Below are 17,158 nucleotides of genomic sequence, written 5' to 3'. Positions count from 1 at the left end.
ACCAACACACACTGCTCATACCGTACTACCCATCATTAATCACCCCAACACAAACACACACTGCTCATACCATACTACCCATCATTAATCACCCCAACACAAACACACACTGCTCATACCATACTACCCATCATTAATCACTGCAACACAAACTCACACTGCTCATACTATACTACCCGTGCATGTCTTTGGATTGTGGGAGGAAACTAGAGTACCTGGAGGAAAGCCACGTGGACATGGGGAGAAGATGCAAACTCCAGACAGAAAGGTTCTGGCTGGGACTCAAACCCATGACCTTCTTGCTATTGCAGCAGGGCTATCCATGGCACCACTGTACCGCTCAAATATGGTTTAATACAGTTAGTGCATTTCCTGTAGCCCTTTAGGCAACTAAAGACTTGAGGGATGCCAAATGTAGGGCGGCATGGTGGTGCAGTGGGTAGCAAGAAGGTTGGGGGTTCGAATCTCGACTTCAAATCTCGCCTTGCTGTGGAGTTTGCATGTTCTCCCCGTGTTTGTGTGGGATTCCTCCGGGTACTCCGGTTTCCTCCCACAGTCCAGAGACATACAGGCAGGCCAATTAGAGACCCTAAATTGCCCATAGGTGTGAGTGAATGGTGTGTGTGCCCTGCAATAGATTGGCGGCCTGTCCAGGGTGTATTCCTGCCTGTCGCCCAATGCATGCTGGGATAGGCTCCAGCACCCCCCGCGACCTTGCTCAGGATAAGCAGGTATCGATAATGGATGGATGGACAACGTTTGCAGGACCCATTAAAGCAGAGACCTCTGCTCAGACAGGGAGTGTGGGGGCACCAGTGGTTTTAATGTAGCAGACAAATGTACTATAACATACAGCATGGCTATGAGGTGAGGATCATTCATCCAGCAACAGCCATTAGAAGCTCAGCTCCATCAGAACATCGGCAGACTGTCTGAGCCCAACTGCACAGGAGCAGCAACTAAAAAGTAAAGAAACCCGAACGTAGAGCTGGCATTGCACAAAAAAACACTTCAGCCATTTTTACATTTTAATTTTATTATCATCTAATCAAACAAACACTCATTTCAGTGTGCCATTGGGTGGAATCCAATTGGGAAATCACGGAGAGAGGCTGAGTGGAATTGTCTCTGACATGAATGCACACACAGTCTGTTTCAGGATTGGGTGGTAGAGCTGTGTGCATTCAACACAAAATATAGAAACAACTAAATCATGGACAAAGACTGGCAGTTGGATAGATAAAATACATTCTCAAAGAGGGGTACAATTTCTGTGGGACACCTCTTTCAACAACACATTTTAGAGTTTCTATAATGTCTATATTTTTAGAAATGCTTGTACAACAAGCGCTGTGCTACACAAATACTTGTATTGAACAGTTTTGCTCATTTTTATCATAAAAATAATACTGATTAATCTGATCTTCAAATACATGTAGTAAGTGCTCCTCCTAAGTCAGATTTATTTAACAATGGAAAGACCAATCTTTCAGCTTGGAAAACAAAATTAAATACCTGTGGGATGTTCAGGTGGGACTGATGATGAATTGTGGGTTTGCTGATGAAATCGTGGGATTGCGTAGTTGCGGCAGTGTAGAATAATGAGGAAGGAACTGGGCCTGTGACCTAAAGGTTGCAGGATCGATTTCTGGATAGGACACTGCAGTTGTACCCTTGAGCAAGGCACATAACTGCTGCATCAGTATATATGTATATAAGTCCATAAGTATATCAGTATATAAGTCTGTGGCCATGGCCCTCTCCCAGAAAAAGATGGTTTGCCCTCTTCAAGTAAGGGAGGAGCAACTGCCCCAGGTGGAGGAGTTCTAGGGATTCGGCGATCGGCGGTCGTCTAGGTGCAGCGGCCGCAGTAATGCATTTTATCGGACGGTGGGGGTGAAGAAGGCACTGAGCCGAAAGGCAAAGCTCTCGATTTACCAGTCGATCTTCGTCCCTACTCTCACCTATGACCACATGCTATGGGTAGAGACCGAAAGAGTGAGATCGTGAATACAAGGGGCCGAAATGGGGTTTCTCCGTAGGGTGGCAGGGCTTACTCTCCTTGATAGGGTGAGGAGCTTGGCTATCCGGGAGGACCTCAGGGTAGAACCGCTGCTCCTCCGCATTGAGAGGAGCCAGTTGAGGTGTTTCGGCATCTGATAAAGATGCTTCCTGAGTGCCTCCCTCTGGAGGTGTTACAGGGTCGGCCACTGGGGAGGAGACCCAGGGGCAGACCTAGGACACGCTGGAGGGATTATATCCACCGGCTGGCCTGGGAGCACCTGGGGATCCACCGGGAGGAGTTAGCGTAAGTTGCTGGAGAGGGACGTCTGGGCTGCTCTGCGTGCCCTGTTGCCACAGCGACCGACCCTGATCTGGACCAAGCGGTTGGAGAATGGCCGGATGGAAGGAGGAGAGCACGGCTAGGAGGAAGCGGACGACACCACATTCCCGAAGGACCCGGCGGTTTCCCGGGGCGAAGACTCCGCCTCCTCCCGGTTGGGGTGGGAGGAGTCACCCGAGCGGCTGCGGGTGAACTCAGCGGCGAAGAAGGGGGGTTTGGCCTTGAGGGCGGGGCGCTGAAAGCGACAGGCTCCGCCCCCCGTGAGCACTCGCAGGAAGGCTTGGCGCATCTCCGTGCTGGTCAGCGTGTACAGCAGCGGGTTCATGGCCGAGTTGAGCACGGCCAGGGCCAGGAACCACTCGGCCTTGTACAGGATGGCGCACTGCCGCGTCTCGCAGGCCACGTCCAGCAGCAGCAGCAGGAAGAGCGGAGCCCAGCAGGCGATGAAGCAGCTCAGCACCACGATCACCGTCCTCAGCAGAGCCAGTGACCTCTCCGAGCTCCGCCCACCAACCCCGCCGCGGCCCCCGGCCCCGCCGTCGGGCGCCTGGTGGGAGAGCATTTGGCGGCTGCGCGTGCGCACCAGGGCGTACACGCGCGCGTAGAGGGCCACGATGGCCAGGAGGATGACGCTGAAGACGGTGGTGCAGAAGAGGATGTAGGTCTTGTGGTAGAGAGGCAGGACGGTGGAGCAGCTGGGCATGGCCTCGATGCAGTTCCAGCCCAGAACGGGCAGCCCCCCCAGCACTGCTGCCACGCCCCAGCAGCCGCTGATGAGCAGGAACACCCGGCAGGTCTTGCCGCCGCTGTGCGGCTTCATCCTCAGCATGGTCAGGTGGCGCTCGGTGGCGATGGCCAGCAGGCTGAAGACAGAGGCGGCCAGGGCCACGAACATGCTTCCCTCACGGAGGAACCACTGGGCGGGGCTCAGCCGGTACGTGTTCGCCCCCGACAGCAGGATGTTGGCGGTATACACCACGCCGGCCAGCAGGTCGGACAGCGCCAGGTTGCCGATGAAGTAGTACGTGGGCTTGTGGAACTTCTTGGTCCGCCATATGGTGACCAGAACCAGCAGGTTCTCCAGGACGATGAGGCAGCAGACGATGATGAAGACGACGGAGTCGGCCTTCAGTCCTGAATCCGGCTCCGCCTTGCGCAGTTTCCCCGTGAAATTGTAGTGCCGGGCGATCAGGTCCGAGTACATCGAGTCGGCCATGACCTCGTCCTGCCGCAAATCCCTCGCTCAGACAGCAGGGGGCGCTCGCGACCAGCCCAGGGATGAGAGCCTGAATTCTCTGTTGCTTGCAATCTCTCGCTGGTCATTTAGAAAATCTTTACAAGGAAACAGCTGGCACCACACGCGTGTGGCCAACATCACGAGGAACCTGGGGGGGGGGGGGGGGGGGGGGGGGGGGGAGTGCTTAAATTAGGCAAGCCACTTAAACAAAAACCTTAAGTCCAGTGAAATCATTTCCACATGTAATACGTAAATGATGCTCCTGCCACTTTGGTGTGGGTAAGGCAAGCTATGTTGAAAATTCCTAAGCACTGCCCCTTCTCTGGATGCAGAGAAAGCAGTACACTTTTTTCTTTTCCCAAAAATGAAGAGACCTACAAGGAATTGGTTTTATTTCTGGAGCTCACAGGCACTGCAAGATTACAATAACTGGTACAGTCAGTATTTGCAGTGCCAATTTTCACCCGGAACCTGTCACAGAATGTGGCGGATCGGTAAGTCAGCCTACTCTTAGCTAGCAACAATTAAACAGCTTTCAAGACATGTGGACTCAAAGACATGTGGACTCATTAATTAATGTTAACAATAACATTCGTTAATGCCGATTCATGTGACCTTATTGTAAAGTGTCACCATGTAAGGTAATGCAATGAAGCATTAAGAAGGCAATCAATAGTCACTTCTGGGGAATATAACCACAAGGTCAATCCAGTTTCCTGGACCTTTAATTTTGATATATTTTTAGTTTTTCCTGCCTAAACTACAACATCAGATTTCTCCATAAAATATAGCCTATGCAATAGCTCGTGGCTAAAAAATGTTCGGTAAGCTTAATGCACTTTAGTACAGCAATAATTTGTGCAATTATGAATAATAACTTAAAATAACTTAATAAAAAATTTGCTCGAGTGAACCGCCGCGCAAAGAAAGCAATCCACCTCCCCGCTTTCTTGAGAATGCCTCCAGCACAGTCTTTTGCAAAACAACTCACTTTCTTTTTCTTTCATCGCGTCTATCAGAACACCACACAGGTCTGCATTCAGTTTCCCAAACGAATAAGAGGGGAAAACTTTCACTGCGGCTTTCAGTTACGTGCGCGTGCGCATTCAGCAGCACTCCAGCGGGTTATAGAGCGGCTTATATATTTATACATACCTTCATAAGCGGCCAGTAAAATGAAAAAAAAATCGTAGTGGAAAGTGGTAACGACAACTGTTAAAAAAAATAAAAAAATAAAAAAAAATGTAACAACTGTAGGCTATTTTTCATAAATCGCACATGTAATTTAAGATGGCAGATACAACGCGACGCTTACCGTTTGGCCAGAGACATGGTTATTTTTATTTTATTATGTGTAAGAATCCCGGTGGTCTGAACGCATTCCATATACCTTAACCTAAAGCCGAAGTTACAAAAGTTCTGAAAGCGGCGGGGGCCAGCTCAATAGAATATTTATATTTTCTGTTGGATAGCTGCATGAAATGGCTCTACAAAGACTGTAAATGGGCAGTGTGACAGCAGAGTTTAAATTATATAAACCAATTGGCTTCTTATACGAGAGATATTAATATTGTGCCCGAAGACTTTATTTCATCACATGCTTATAGTGGAGAGACTACAGACGCTATGCAGTGCAATACGTTAATACAAAAAAGGCTACAATACGTTAATACAATTAATACGATTTTTCAAGTTGATAAAATACCCATTACATGTTGTAAAAACACTGAATCATTAGTCTAATTAAAAATGATTACCTCCGAAGCAGATATTGACTCGCGCGCTGTCCTTATTTGGGTAAATCCTTCAGGAGCTCAAACCCATCTGGCTGTTCCCCCGATATAGGAGGCCCCCGTTTCACTGTTGCGGACCGAGATGGAACCTTTTCCGGAGATTCGGACCCGGACAAGAGCGTCACCTCTCACCAGTCTATTGAAGAATTCATAGCATTGTCCCACTCTCTCCCCCCCAACCCCCACCCCCCTCCCTTCTCCTCATTTCTCACACGCTCTCTGCCCTCCATCTCCGTCCTTGTTTCCCACACCCCCACAACCCCCCCCCCCCCCCCCCCCCAATTCCCTTTTCGTCACCCTCGCTAAATATTCGTACGCCTGGTTGAGGATCTGGGAAAAACAGCAAAATAAACGGAATACCGGAGAATGCAGGGGCGATGACCTCAATAAACGTAGACCCCTTCAGCCGACAGCCCCGTGTGTGTTTCTTATTATTGATAACACAATAACTACAGAATCACATAAAAGCCACGTTTAAACTTAATTAAAAACTGAACAAACAAAACAACTTTATGGTGATCCAAATAAATATGACATTTTAAAGACCGTCTACCTTAGTCCTGGTCCCTTAAGAGAAAAAAATCACAAGAAACATTTACACGTCGCCTGAAAGTATCAGGATTTATTTGGCGGGTGCACATTCCGATATGCAAGCTGCAGGTGTGTGAATGGGTACAGGCTGTACCAGTTTCTTTTGCATTTACTCCTGCACTAAGGTCCGAACCCATCGAGGGTTCACTGCCGCTTCAGTGGCAATCAATTTTAAAACGTCCCTGCAGCTACTCAAATACCCGCCACACTTTGAAAGGTTTAAACATTCTTACAATCGGTTCTGGACTGAACAAAACGACTAAATAGCGGTTATTTGAAGAATGCGCTCTGTCGGATGCCTTTCGTGTACAGTGAAGACACTGCCCTTCAGAGCGCCCAAAGACACCGGCCGCTAAGGACATGTCACGTGGCACGGAAGAGGCGATAACATACAATCGTGCACAAAGACTGATGAAACTCCATTTTGTTGAAGTGATTTCATGTACCGTTTTATTTTTATAAAAGCTACAGTAACAAAGCACACAGAAAATATCTGTCGCGTTTCACCCCTGAGAGCAGCGTCAATTCAATTTCCACACAGCGCACTTTCACAAAGGCACAGAGGTCAAAGGTCAGCTGCAGGTGCAGCACAGGTACCACAGGTAAATTCCATTTTGATTCAGGAAACCAATTGCAATTCAAATTTTCTGAATTGGAAAACACTGGCATTGTCTTGCTGAGGATTTTTTAATTAATATTATTCTCTATCAAATTTGAATCTAACTCACATCCACCCCGGAAGTTACCTGGTCTTGTAAGCAGAGGGTTTCAGGCTCGAACCCTGGCTGGTGCATTCTCACCACATCATACACTCACTCAAAGGCCACTGGATCAGAATAACTCAAGGTAAAACATGCAGCTCCATAAATAGATCAACAGTTAAACACGTGTAACAGCCTTCGTAGACGAGAGCACTCACAATGAATATAAAAAACAAACAAAGCAACATTTTCAGCGTTAAAACTCCAATTACGTGTATTCCACGCCCTGGCTTTCGTACGCTTCATCTCATCTGACCTTGTGCAAACTGACAGAGTTGCCCTGACACCGAGCTTCCCACTGAGCTGAGATGCCCGTGGTCGGTGTGTCTGTTTTTTTCAGAGATCTCTCCCCTTACGTCCTCTATCGTTCTCATACGTTATTGGTGAAATGACTCACTAACAGATGTGGAATATTCCGGTATTTTATAAAAACTCTCCTCACTCTCGAAAACAAATGACTATAAAATGGAGCAGTGAGGTTTGGGGGGTGGGGGGTGGGGGGGGGGGACTGCCGTCCCTGAAAAGCAGGTTTACCAGCAGCAGAGACGACGCTGTTTCTAGGTTGTCCTGGCAGGTGACTGGTTGTCTCTGGGTCAGGGGTTAATCCCTCTGCCAGGTGATTGGCTGTCTCTGGGTCAGTGGTTATCCCCTCTGCCAGGTGATTGGCTTTCTCTGGGTCAGTGGTTATCCATTCCAGAGAGGGTACGTGAGGTTGATCAGCTTCCTGTTAGTGTGTAGACTCCTGACCTGATCCATGTCTTCCTGCAGCAGTGAGAACCCAAAGACCTACAAAGAGAGAGCCAATCAAAGCACAGGTCTGCACTCAGCCAATCAAGAGAGAGAACTGCAGGTACAGAGCCAGTCAGATTAGAGACCTGCAGACACACAGCCAATCAGAGGAGAGGCCATCTGACACACAGAGCCAATCAGATGAGAGATTTGCAGACACAGAGACAATCAGCAGAGAGACCTGCAAACACAGAGCCAATCAGAGGAATGACCTGCAGAAACACAGCCAATCAGAGGAATGAGCTGCAGAAACACAGCCAATCAGAGGAATGACTAGCAGAAACACAGCCAATCAGAGGAATAAGCTGCAGAAACACAGCCAATCAGAGGAATGACTAGCAGAAACACAGCCAATCAGAGGAATAAGCTGCAGAAACACAGCCAATCAGAGGAATGAGCTGCAGAAACACAGCCAATCAGAGGAATGACCAGCAGAAACACAGCCAATCAGAGGAATGAGCCTCAGAAACAGAGCCAATCAGAGGAATGACTAGCAGAAACACAGCCAATAAGAGGAATAAGCTGCAGAAACAGAGCCAATTGGAAGAATGACCAGCAGAAACAGAGCCAATCAGAGGATCCCTAAATGAATCCCCATGACATGCATAATACAGGGAGAAATGTAACAGTACCTTCATCATTGTCATCATCACTATCATAGCCAGAGACTGAGTCTCACTGACCCAGGACAGAGGGAGTAAAACAAGGAGGGAGAGGGAGGAGAAAGAGTTTGTGTGTGTGTGTGTGTGTGTGTGAGAGAGAGAGAGAGAGAGAGAGACGGGGTAAGGGGGGGGGAGTTTCAGACACCTGTGTCACATCACATGCGTGGGGTCCCATCCCACGTGTCTCCCATCATGCAGTGCGGTTAGTGCCGCCGCGTCATCCGGCTCCAGGCAGAACGCAAACACCTGGGACAGGAGAGAGCGAGACACAGGGACACGTGTTTCTGGGACTGCCCTCTCCTGGTTTGCCTCCTATCTTGCAGATCGGTCCTCCCAGGTCACCTGGGTGGGGTCTGCCTCTGCTCCTCACTCCCTTATTACAGGAGTCCCGCAGGGATCTGTCCTGGGCCCTCTGCTGTTCTCCACTTACACCAAATCTTTTGGTTCAGTCATTAAGTCACACGGCTTCTCTTAGCACTGTTATGCGGACGATACACAACACTTCTCCTCTTTCCCTCCCTCTGCCATACTGGCCAATGAGAGAATAATCTGCCTGCCTGGCTGACATCTCAACTCCTCTGAAGCTCAACCTCAACAAGACTGTGCTGCTGTTCATCCCCTGTAAGACCTCTCTACTACGGAAGCTCTCAATCACTGTCGATGGCACCACAGTGACTGCCTCTCACTCTGCAAAGAGCCTGGGGGTGGTCCTGGATGACCAGCTGGACCTCAAGGAGCCTATGGTTACTGTGTGAACTGGACTTTAATGTGTTCACAGTTACGAATAACTGCCAAAATGAGTAATGCACCTTATCGGACCTGTGTTTTGTAGCTGTTCCAATGACCTTCGGTATGCACTCACTGTAAGTCGCTTTGGATAAAAGCCTCTGCCAAATAAATGTAATGTAATATAATGTAATGTGAAGAGGACCATGCAGCTAGTGCAGGCGTGCGGATTTCATGTTAACTGGCTGTAATGACTCCAGACTGGCTGCCATGCAGGTGAAAGAGACTGGAATCAGCAGCGCGGGTGGAGTTAATCAGTCTGAACAGAAACATGCTGTTAGCAGGAGAACACAGTCTCACCATCAGACAGAGCACACACGCACGGCATGCAGTGTTACAGCAGGTAGAGTATTACCTCTTTCAGGCAACCAATAACAAATACAGCTCTTTTGATTGGCTGTATGTCTCACTAAAGCATCCAACAACCCATGCAGCTTTCTGGTTGGCTGTACGACAATCAAAAACTCAGACAGCTGGTGCAGCTCTCTGATTGGCTGTATTACCACATTAAGCATCCAACAGCACATGCAGCGCTCTGATTGGCTGTAATAGCTCATTGATATATCCAGTAACAGGCACAACCCACTGATTGGCTGTCTAACTGAATCGCATGCTGCGTGGTGTCTGTTTTGAGTCCAAAGTTTCTGCCAGTAAAATGACCTCACTTTGCACTTTGAGTGATGAAGGAACGTGATCACTGCATTAGCATCTAGAGCGCCCCCTCTGGCTGACAGGGTGCCTGCAGTCTGTTCCAGCTGCACACCATGCTGCCTGTGACTGCGCAGCTCAGCAGGTGGGCTGCAGGGTCAGAGGCACGCCCGTCTTGCTCACCTGGCAGTTCTCCTTGATCCTGTCCTTCTTGGTGGACTTTGGGATGGTTACGATGCCGTTCTGGAGTAGGGCACACAGGTGGAAGAGAATGGACCAGGTGAGAGCACGGTCACCACAGCAACCACCCCACACTGTGTGTACCTGTGTGTCCTGTACCTGAATATATGTGACTGTACCTGTATTTAATGTACCTGTATGTATGTAATGCACCTGGACACACCTGTATGCTCCAGCGGATGCAGATCTGGGCGGGGGTGCGTCCGTACTTGGCTGCCAGGCGCTGGATTTGGGGGTGGGAGAGGGCCTCCCCCTTAGCCAGGGGGCAGTAGCCCTGGAAGACGATGCCCTGGTCCTGACAGTACTGCACCAGCCCCCAGGGCTGCTGGAAGGGGTGGAACTCTACCTGCGCGAGGGGGGGGGGGGGGCAACAGCACCCAGGTGTTAATAATCTCCATTTCACTGTGAAACCTGCCCTGTGAACAAGATCTCAATGTGTGTGTGTGAGTGTGAGTGCATGTGGAATGAATGAGAGTGTGTGTGTGTGCAGGTGTGTGAGTTTGCGTGTGCACGCGCATGTATGTATGTGTATTAGTGCATTGTGGGAATGAGAGGGCTTGCTGTGGCAACCTGGTGCAGGGCCTGGTCTCCATGTGTGTCTCTGAGCAGGCTAGAGCAGTGCATTGTGGGAATGAGAGGGCTTGCTGTGGCAGGCTGGCGCAGGGCCTGGTCTCCATGTGTGTCTCTGAGCAGGCTAGAGCAGTGCATTGTGGGAATGAGAGGACTTGCTGTGGCAGCCTGGCGCAGGGCCTGGTCTCCATGTGTGTCTCTGAGCAGGCTAGAGCAGTGCATTGTGGGAATGAGAGGGCTTGCTGTGGCAGCCTGGCGCAGGGCCTGGTCTCCATGTGTGTCTCTGAGCAGGCTAGAGCAGTGCATTGTGGGAATGAGAGGGCTTGCTGTGGCAGGCTGGCGCAGGGCCTGGTCTCCATGTGTGTCTCTGAGCAGGCTAGAGCAGTGCATTGTGGGAATGAGAGGGCTTGCTGTGGCAGCCTGGCGCAGGGCCTGGTCTCCATGGTGCAGGGGGAATTATGCAGGACTCTGCCACAGAGCAACATCCAGGCGGAAATCGCCTTTGTTCCCTAACTCACAGCACCCCCCTCCCTGCACCCCTTTTCCCCCGCACCCGTCCTTTCACTGTCGAGGTTGGGGGGCCCCGCCAGGTCACCGCCCCCCCCCCCCCCCCCCCCTCAACCTCCCCATTGGCCAGGGGAGAAACAGACCCCCTTAAATCATTTGACACCACATCATTCGGCCCTTACCTCATTCTTTTTGGATTTGGGTCTGGGACACTTTCAATATGCTCCTCTGTCTAGCTGTTCTTTTAAAAACCCTTTAATCCCCTTTAAATGGCAGTTTTGTTTTGTTGTTTTGTGGCCAGTGGGTGATGCTCTCTCTCACAGCACCAATGGGTTCTGTTCAGGATGTGTGTATAATGTTATTTATTTCAGCCTGTTCCCTGCGTGGGAATCCCCTCGTGTTAAAACCAGTGAAACCAACAGAAGGTTTCGCGTCCGCCCCACACATCTCCCCGACATGAGACGCTGGGACAGGGAAGCTACTGTCTGTGAATCTGTCCCCCTGCTGATTGGCACGATGCAGCAAGAGTATAGGTCAGAGGTCAGAGTTCAGCTGGTCTGAATTCCCGCCTCCAGTGAACGTGACAGGAAGTGGGCCATACATGACAGGAAGTGAGGATGTTCTTGGAGTGTTCCTCGAACTGAACACACTTCCCAATACTTCAGGGGGCAGATCCTTACTCCCTGCCAATCATCCCACGAACCAACATCTGTCACCATAGCAACGGGAGAACACTCTAAAAATGTCCCCAGTATCGTGAGTTATTATCACTGACTCGGCTACAACTCTCCAGAAATTAGGCCCAACACACTCACACGTACACACACACACACACACACTCATACACTCACACACACACTCACAAACACATACACACCTGGTTGACATGGGGAATAATGCCACAGTCCTCCTTCAGCTCCTCCAGGTGAGGTATGAGAAAGTTACTCACTCCGATCGCCCGACACACACCTGAGAGAGAGAGAGAGAGAACAAGTGACTGAGAGAGAGAGAGAGAGAGAGAGAGAAAGAGTGAGTGAGAAGGAGAGAGAGGGTTGGTTTCCCCGTTTTGGTGCTGGTCATCTGGAATGGGTTGAACCTTATTCCAAATATCTGTGTGTCTGCCTGGATTAGGGTGGGCGGAGTCGAACCGATTGGCTTGCTGTGTTTGGTTGCTGGAGGTGGGCGGAGTCAGACTAAGGGTTCGCTCTGTTTGGCTGTCGCAGGTTGGCGGAGGTGGACCGTACCGTCATCGTACAGTTCTTCTAGCGCTCTCCATGTTTCCGCCCGTACCTCACGGTTGGACCGCCCGGCTACCATGCAGTCCGGCCAGTGCATCAGGAACAGGTCTGAGACAGAGAGAAGGGAAACGAGGTCCAGGTCTGAGACAGAGAGAAGGGAACCGAGGTCCAGGTCTGAGACAGAGAGAAGGGAAACACGGTCCAGGTCTGAGACAGAGAGAAGGGAAACATGGTCCAGGTCTGAGACAGAGAGAAGGGAACTGAGGTCCAGGTCTGAGACAGAGAGAAGGGAACCGAGGTCCAGGTCTGAGACAGAGAGAAGGGAAACATGGTCCAGGTCTGAGACAGAGAGAAGGGAAACACGGTCCAGGTCTGAGACAGAGAGAAGGGAAACATGGTCCAGGTCTGAGACAGAGAGAAGGGAAACGAGGTCCAGGTCTGAGACAGAGAGAAGGGAACCGAGGTCCAGGTCTGAGACAGAGAGAAGGGAAACATGGTCCAGGTCTGAGACAGAGAGAAGGGAACTGAGGTCCAGGTCTGGGACAGAGAGAAGGGAAACAGTGTCCAGGTCTGAGACAGAGAGAAGGGAACCAAGGTCCAGGTCTGAGACAGAGAGAAGGGAACCAAGGTCCAGGTCTGAGACAGAGAGAAGGGAAACAAGGTCCAGGTCTGAGACAGAGAGAAGGGAACCGAGGTCCAGGTCTGAGACAGAGAGAAGGGAACCGAGGTCCAGGTCTGAGACAGAGAGAAGGGAAACAGTGTCCAGGTCTGAGACAGAGAGAAGGGAAACATGGTCCAGGTCTGAGACAGAGAGAAGGGAACTGAGGTCCAGGTCTGGGACAGAGAGAAGGGAAACAGTGTCCAGGTCTGAGACAGAGAGAAGGGAACCAAGGTCCAGGTCTGAGACAGAGAGAACGGAACCGAGGTCCAGGTCTGAGACAGAGAGAAGGGAAACAGGGTCCAGGTCTGAGACAGAGAGAAGGGAAGACAGAGAGGGGGGTGGTGTGTGTGTGTGTGTTATCTGGGGGGCAGTGTGTGTGTGTTATGTGGGGGGGGGGGCAGCGTGCGTTATCTGGGGGGTGGTGTGTGTGTGTTATCTGGGGGGCAGTGTGTGTGTGTTATGTGGGGGGGGCAGCGTGCGTTATCTGGGGGATGGTGTGTGTGTGTTATCTGGGGGGTGGTGTGTGTGTGTTATCTGGGGGATGGTGTGTGTGTTATCTGGGGGGTGGTGTGTGTGTTATCTGGGGGATGGTGTGTGTGTGTTATCTGGGGGGTGGTGTGTGTGTGTGTGTGTTATCTGGGGGATGGTGTGCGTGTGTTATCTGGGGGGTGGTGTGTGGGTGTTATCTGGGGGGGGGGGGGTGTAGTACCCAGGTACTCCACCCCCAGGCGGGTGCGGGAGGCGTGGCAGGCCTGTTTGGCGGCCAGGCCGCCGTAGTCCCCGGGCCACAGCTTGGTGGTGATCCACAGGTCCTCCCGCGGGATGGCGCTCTCGCGCACGGCCACGCCCAGCTGGGCCTCGCACCCGTACCGCCGCGCCGTGTCGATGTGCCGGACGCCACACTCCCGCAGGGCATACAGCACGGCATCATGGGAATACCCACCGTCGTGAGACGTGCCTGGGAGAGGGATGGAGGGGGAGGGAGAGACAGAGGGAGAGAGGGAGAAGAGGGAGAGAGGGAGGAGAGAGGGAGGGAGGGAGAGAGAGGGAAGGGAGAGAGAGAGGGAAGGAGGGAGAGAGAGCGGGAGAGAGGGAGGAGAGAGGGAGGGAGGGAGAGAGAGGAAATGGAGAGAGAGAGATGGAGAGGGGGCAGGGGGGGAGAGAGAGAGAGAGAGGGAGGGAGGGGGGCAGGAGGGATTGAAAGAGGAAAGTAATGGAAGGGAAAGAGGACAGAAGAGAGGGAAGTGGGAGACAAGGAGGAAGATGATACTCATGAACAGACACATACACACACTCACTCACACACTCTCACACACACTCTCACACACACTCACACACTCTCACACACACTCACACTCACTCACACACTCGGGGTGCATAAATGCATTTTTATGTTGCTGCTTATATAAGCCCAGTGAGTGAGGGAGGGAGGGGGGAGGGGGGAGAGAGAGAGGGATGGAGGGAGGGAGGGGGGAGGGAGAGAGAAGCGAGGATGGGGAATGGGATGAATCGGGGGGTACCCCATACGAGGGCCCCCCCATTGCCATATCGGCCCTGTGAGCCTCACGGTGGGAGCCCCCCCAGCCCACCCCCCTCCTCAGCCCGGAGCCCCAGAACATGACATCAGACTGCCTGATGAGTATCCCACACTCCACTGAGCATGCTCAGAAACCCCTCCTCTCTACAGCTCAGCCTCCAGTCTACTACAGACTTCATCATTCCATCATCCATTCATCCACGATCATTCCATCATCCTTTCATCCACTATCATCCTTCCATCAACCATCATCCTTTCCTCCACTATCATTCCATCTTCCTTTCATCCACTATCATCCTTCCATCAACCATCATCCTTTCATCCACTATCATTCCATCTTCCTTTCATCCACTATCATCCTTTCATCCACCATCATCCTTTAATACACAGAGCAGTCCCCACCAGCTCTGTTTTTCTCAGTTACGGTTTTCAACAGCGCACCGTGAGAAGGCTCTGACAACACACACTGGTGTTGTTATTCTCTCTCTCTCTCATTCTCTCAACCTCTTAAATCTCTCCATCACACATTCATACGCACCCCCTCGCCCCCTGCCCATTCTCTCTCTCTCTCTAGAGCACCTCCCCCCCCAGTACCCACAGTCCCAGGGGGAGCTGGCAGGGAGGAGAGAGGGAGTGACTGGATGGACAGAAGGAGAACAGGGCAGAACAGAACTGAAGTAGAAAGGGAATATGAAAGGAGAGAGGAGAAAAGAGAGAGAAGGTGGGACGACAGGCCAGCAGAAACAGATTTGCTTTGCAGAACCAGAGCCAACACCCCCCTCCTCCAAGGGGGGGGGGGGGGGAATTGCACCGGCTGGCTGGAGCCAAACAAACCCAGGAAGCTTTCAGTCAACAAGTGTACATTTGACTATGGGAAATGTTGGGAATTAAAATGAGTCATTTAATCTCACCTGAGATTCACTGGCCGGATAAACAAACACGGACCCGACAGCCAGATTAGGGGGTATAACTGTCAAACACTTCTCTCCCTTTCTCCATCTCTCAGTCTCTGTCTCTCTTACGAAAGGAGGCGTATCATAAATTGCCCTATAGCTCAACAAATGGTAGGAGGAGTTAAACAGAAATAGGTTTGGTGGAGCCTTGGCAACGTTCCTGATGTGCAATTTAAGTATTTAAGAAAGGCGTCCTGGTCCTGCTTGCGGTGTAAATAAAACGTAATAAATTACTGTGGCATTAACTTAACCAGTCGCAGCAGCAGCCAGAGAAATGGATTTAAAGACAATATCAAATGCCTTAAGTTATTTGCCGCGTTAACGACTAATTATTATTGTTCGACATGGGAAAACGCCATATAATCCCACAACACGACGGGACTGTTGGTAGCGTTTAACGGTGCGCTACAACTAGTCGTTATTTTGTTACTTTAACAGAAAACTAAATGTGTTATTTCGTCTCCGTGAAACTAGCCGAACGCTATAGGGGTACTTCAGCTAAAAGTAACCGGCCCCACGACAATGTTGCCAAATTTCCAAACGCAATGCGGACTTCTGAAAGCAGCCGGACAGCTAGCTAACTACGACCCTCTTACCTAATCCGAGTATGGGAATTTGCAGACCATTCGCCAGAGGTACCGTGGGGCACGGCGGAGACGTCATGCTACTCGGCGACTGGCGTGCAAAAGAATCTAGCTTTCTCGCTAGCTCTCTGTTATTAACTTTTCAAACGTGCACTGAAAGCAGCTATAAAGTGTGCCCTACTGTAAACTGTCGTAAAAAGTCTGCTGCCCGAGATGTATGCGGCCAGAGCGTGTGTGAAGCACTGAACTCGTAATACGCTCTATACGGAGTGAACTGTGATTTATTCATCTCGAAAGGCAGAGCTAGACCTATGTACACAGATATTTGCAAATATGATGAATGGCAGGGATTACTTGACCGTGTGTCTTAACCAGTTTCTCTGACGGTATTTGTAAAACAAATACTGCAAACAGATGTCCTAAAATCAGAATCTGATATCTTTATTTAGTGCACGTACCACGTGACTTGGAGCACCATCGAGATTTACAAAGACTGCGATAGCTTCCTCTTATCGGTGCCATGGATTCCTATGGGAGCTGCTCAATGGAGCATGAGGCCAATTCATGAACGCTGCTATGTTTGACTATGGGGCTTTAGGCACCAGAGCATGCGCACTGGGTACCTAAACGTGAAGGACCACGTAATCGGGTAAATGCTGAGCAATGACGTCAACCCGCGATCACAGACGGTTTTTCCAAAGGTCAACATCAAAGACGGTTTTTCCCAGGGTCCTAATCCCACCCCACCTCCAAAAAAAAAACCAAACAAACAAAAATTTTTTTTCTGTGATCAGGCAAGTGGCACATCAGTGCCTCGCTCCTGCAGATACCACGACAGGAGCATGGCAGGGCAGACACCATTATGCAGAGCCCAGGAGGAGATCACAGGAGGAGACTGCAGGAGGAGAGCCCAGGAGGAGACTGCAGGAGGAGAGCCCAGGAGGAGACTGCAGGAGGAGACCACAGGAGGAGAGCCCAGGAGGAGACTGCAGGAGGAGACCACAGGAGGAGAGCCCAGGAGGAGACTGCAGGAGGAGACCACAGGAGGAGAGCCCAGGAGGAGACTGCAGGAGGAGACCACAGGAGGAGAGCCCAGGAGGAGACTGCAGGAGGAGAGCCCAGGAGGAGACCCCAGGGGGAGAGCCTAGGAGGAGAGCCCAGGAGGAGATCACAGGAGGAGACTGCAGGAGGAGAGCCCAGGAGGAGACTGCAGGAGGGCAGGGCTCTGCTTTTAGCTGACCTACAGTTACATCGACA

The 17,158-nt window shown here is 51.0% G+C and overlaps 2 protein-coding genes across 4 annotated transcripts; both read right to left on the bottom strand.

Annotated features, from left to right (window-relative positions):
• Nucleotides 1-1,015: 1,015 nt before the first annotated feature.
• Nucleotides 1,016-5,555, bottom strand: LOC118228899 (sphingosine 1-phosphate receptor 1-like). 2 transcript variants are annotated; one of them, XM_035420470.1, is made up of 3 exons: nt 5,339-5,555; nt 4,737-4,793; nt 1,016-3,729 (listed from the first exon to the last, which is right to left on the bottom strand). In XM_035420470.1, exon 3 carries the CDS (start codon nt 3,558-3,560, stop codon nt 2,424-2,426), a length of 1,137 nt encoding a protein of 378 aa, XP_035276361.1. In that variant the 5' UTR covers nt 3,561-3,729; nt 4,737-4,793; nt 5,339-5,555; the 3' UTR covers nt 1,016-2,423. The 2 variants fall into 2 exon arrangements, with proteins under 2 accessions (XP_035276361.1, XP_035276360.1); XM_035420469.1 differs by lacking the exon at nt 4,737-4,793.
• Nucleotides 5,556-5,968: 413 nt separating this feature from the next.
• Nucleotides 5,969-16,078, bottom strand: zgc:110366 (uncharacterized protein LOC550476 homolog). Of its 2 annotated transcripts, XM_035420505.1 has the most exons (8): nt 15,914-16,077; nt 13,537-13,785; nt 12,173-12,274; nt 11,806-11,897; nt 10,015-10,197; nt 9,795-9,854; nt 8,323-8,423; nt 5,969-7,512 (listed from the first exon to the last, which is right to left on the bottom strand). In XM_035420505.1, the coding sequence occupies exons 1-7, from the start codon at nt 15,978-15,980 to the stop codon at nt 8,328-8,330; spliced, it is 849 nt and encodes a 282-aa protein (XP_035276396.1). In that variant the 5' UTR covers nt 15,981-16,077; the 3' UTR covers nt 5,969-7,512; nt 8,323-8,327. The 2 variants fall into 2 exon arrangements, with proteins under 2 accessions (XP_035276396.1, XP_035276395.1); XM_035420504.1 differs by lacking the exon at nt 8,323-8,423 and having other exon boundaries at nt 15,914-16,078.
• Nucleotides 16,079-17,158: the final 1,080 nt, after the last annotated feature.

Source organism: Anguilla anguilla, chromosome 6 (genome assembly GCF_013347855.1).
Source record: "Anguilla anguilla isolate fAngAng1 chromosome 6, fAngAng1.pri, whole genome shotgun sequence".
NCBI classification, from domain to species: Eukaryota; Metazoa; Chordata; class Actinopteri; order Anguilliformes; family Anguillidae; genus Anguilla; species Anguilla anguilla.
The sequence above is the reverse complement of the archived record's forward strand: the minus strand, read 5'-3'. Positions and strand labels throughout refer to the sequence as shown.

Bases quoted from the DNA above. Each gene is read 5' to 3' on its own strand.
- zgc:110366 (XM_035420504.1), bottom strand. From the start codon at position 15,980: ATGACGTCTCCGCCGTGCCCCACGGTACCTCTGGCGAATGGTCTGCAA. The intron at 13,786-15,913 runs GTAAGAGGGTCG...TCCCTCTCCCAG, and splicing joins AATTCCCATACTCGGATTAG to GCACGTCTCACGACGGTGGG. The intron at 11,898-12,172 runs GTACGGTCCACC...TCTCTCTCTCAG, and splicing joins AGAAGAACTGTACGATGACG to GTGTGTGTCGGGCGATCGGA.
- LOC118228899 (XM_035420470.1), bottom strand. From the start codon at position 3,560: ATGGCCGACTCGATGTACTCGGACCTGATCGCCCGGCACTACAATTTC.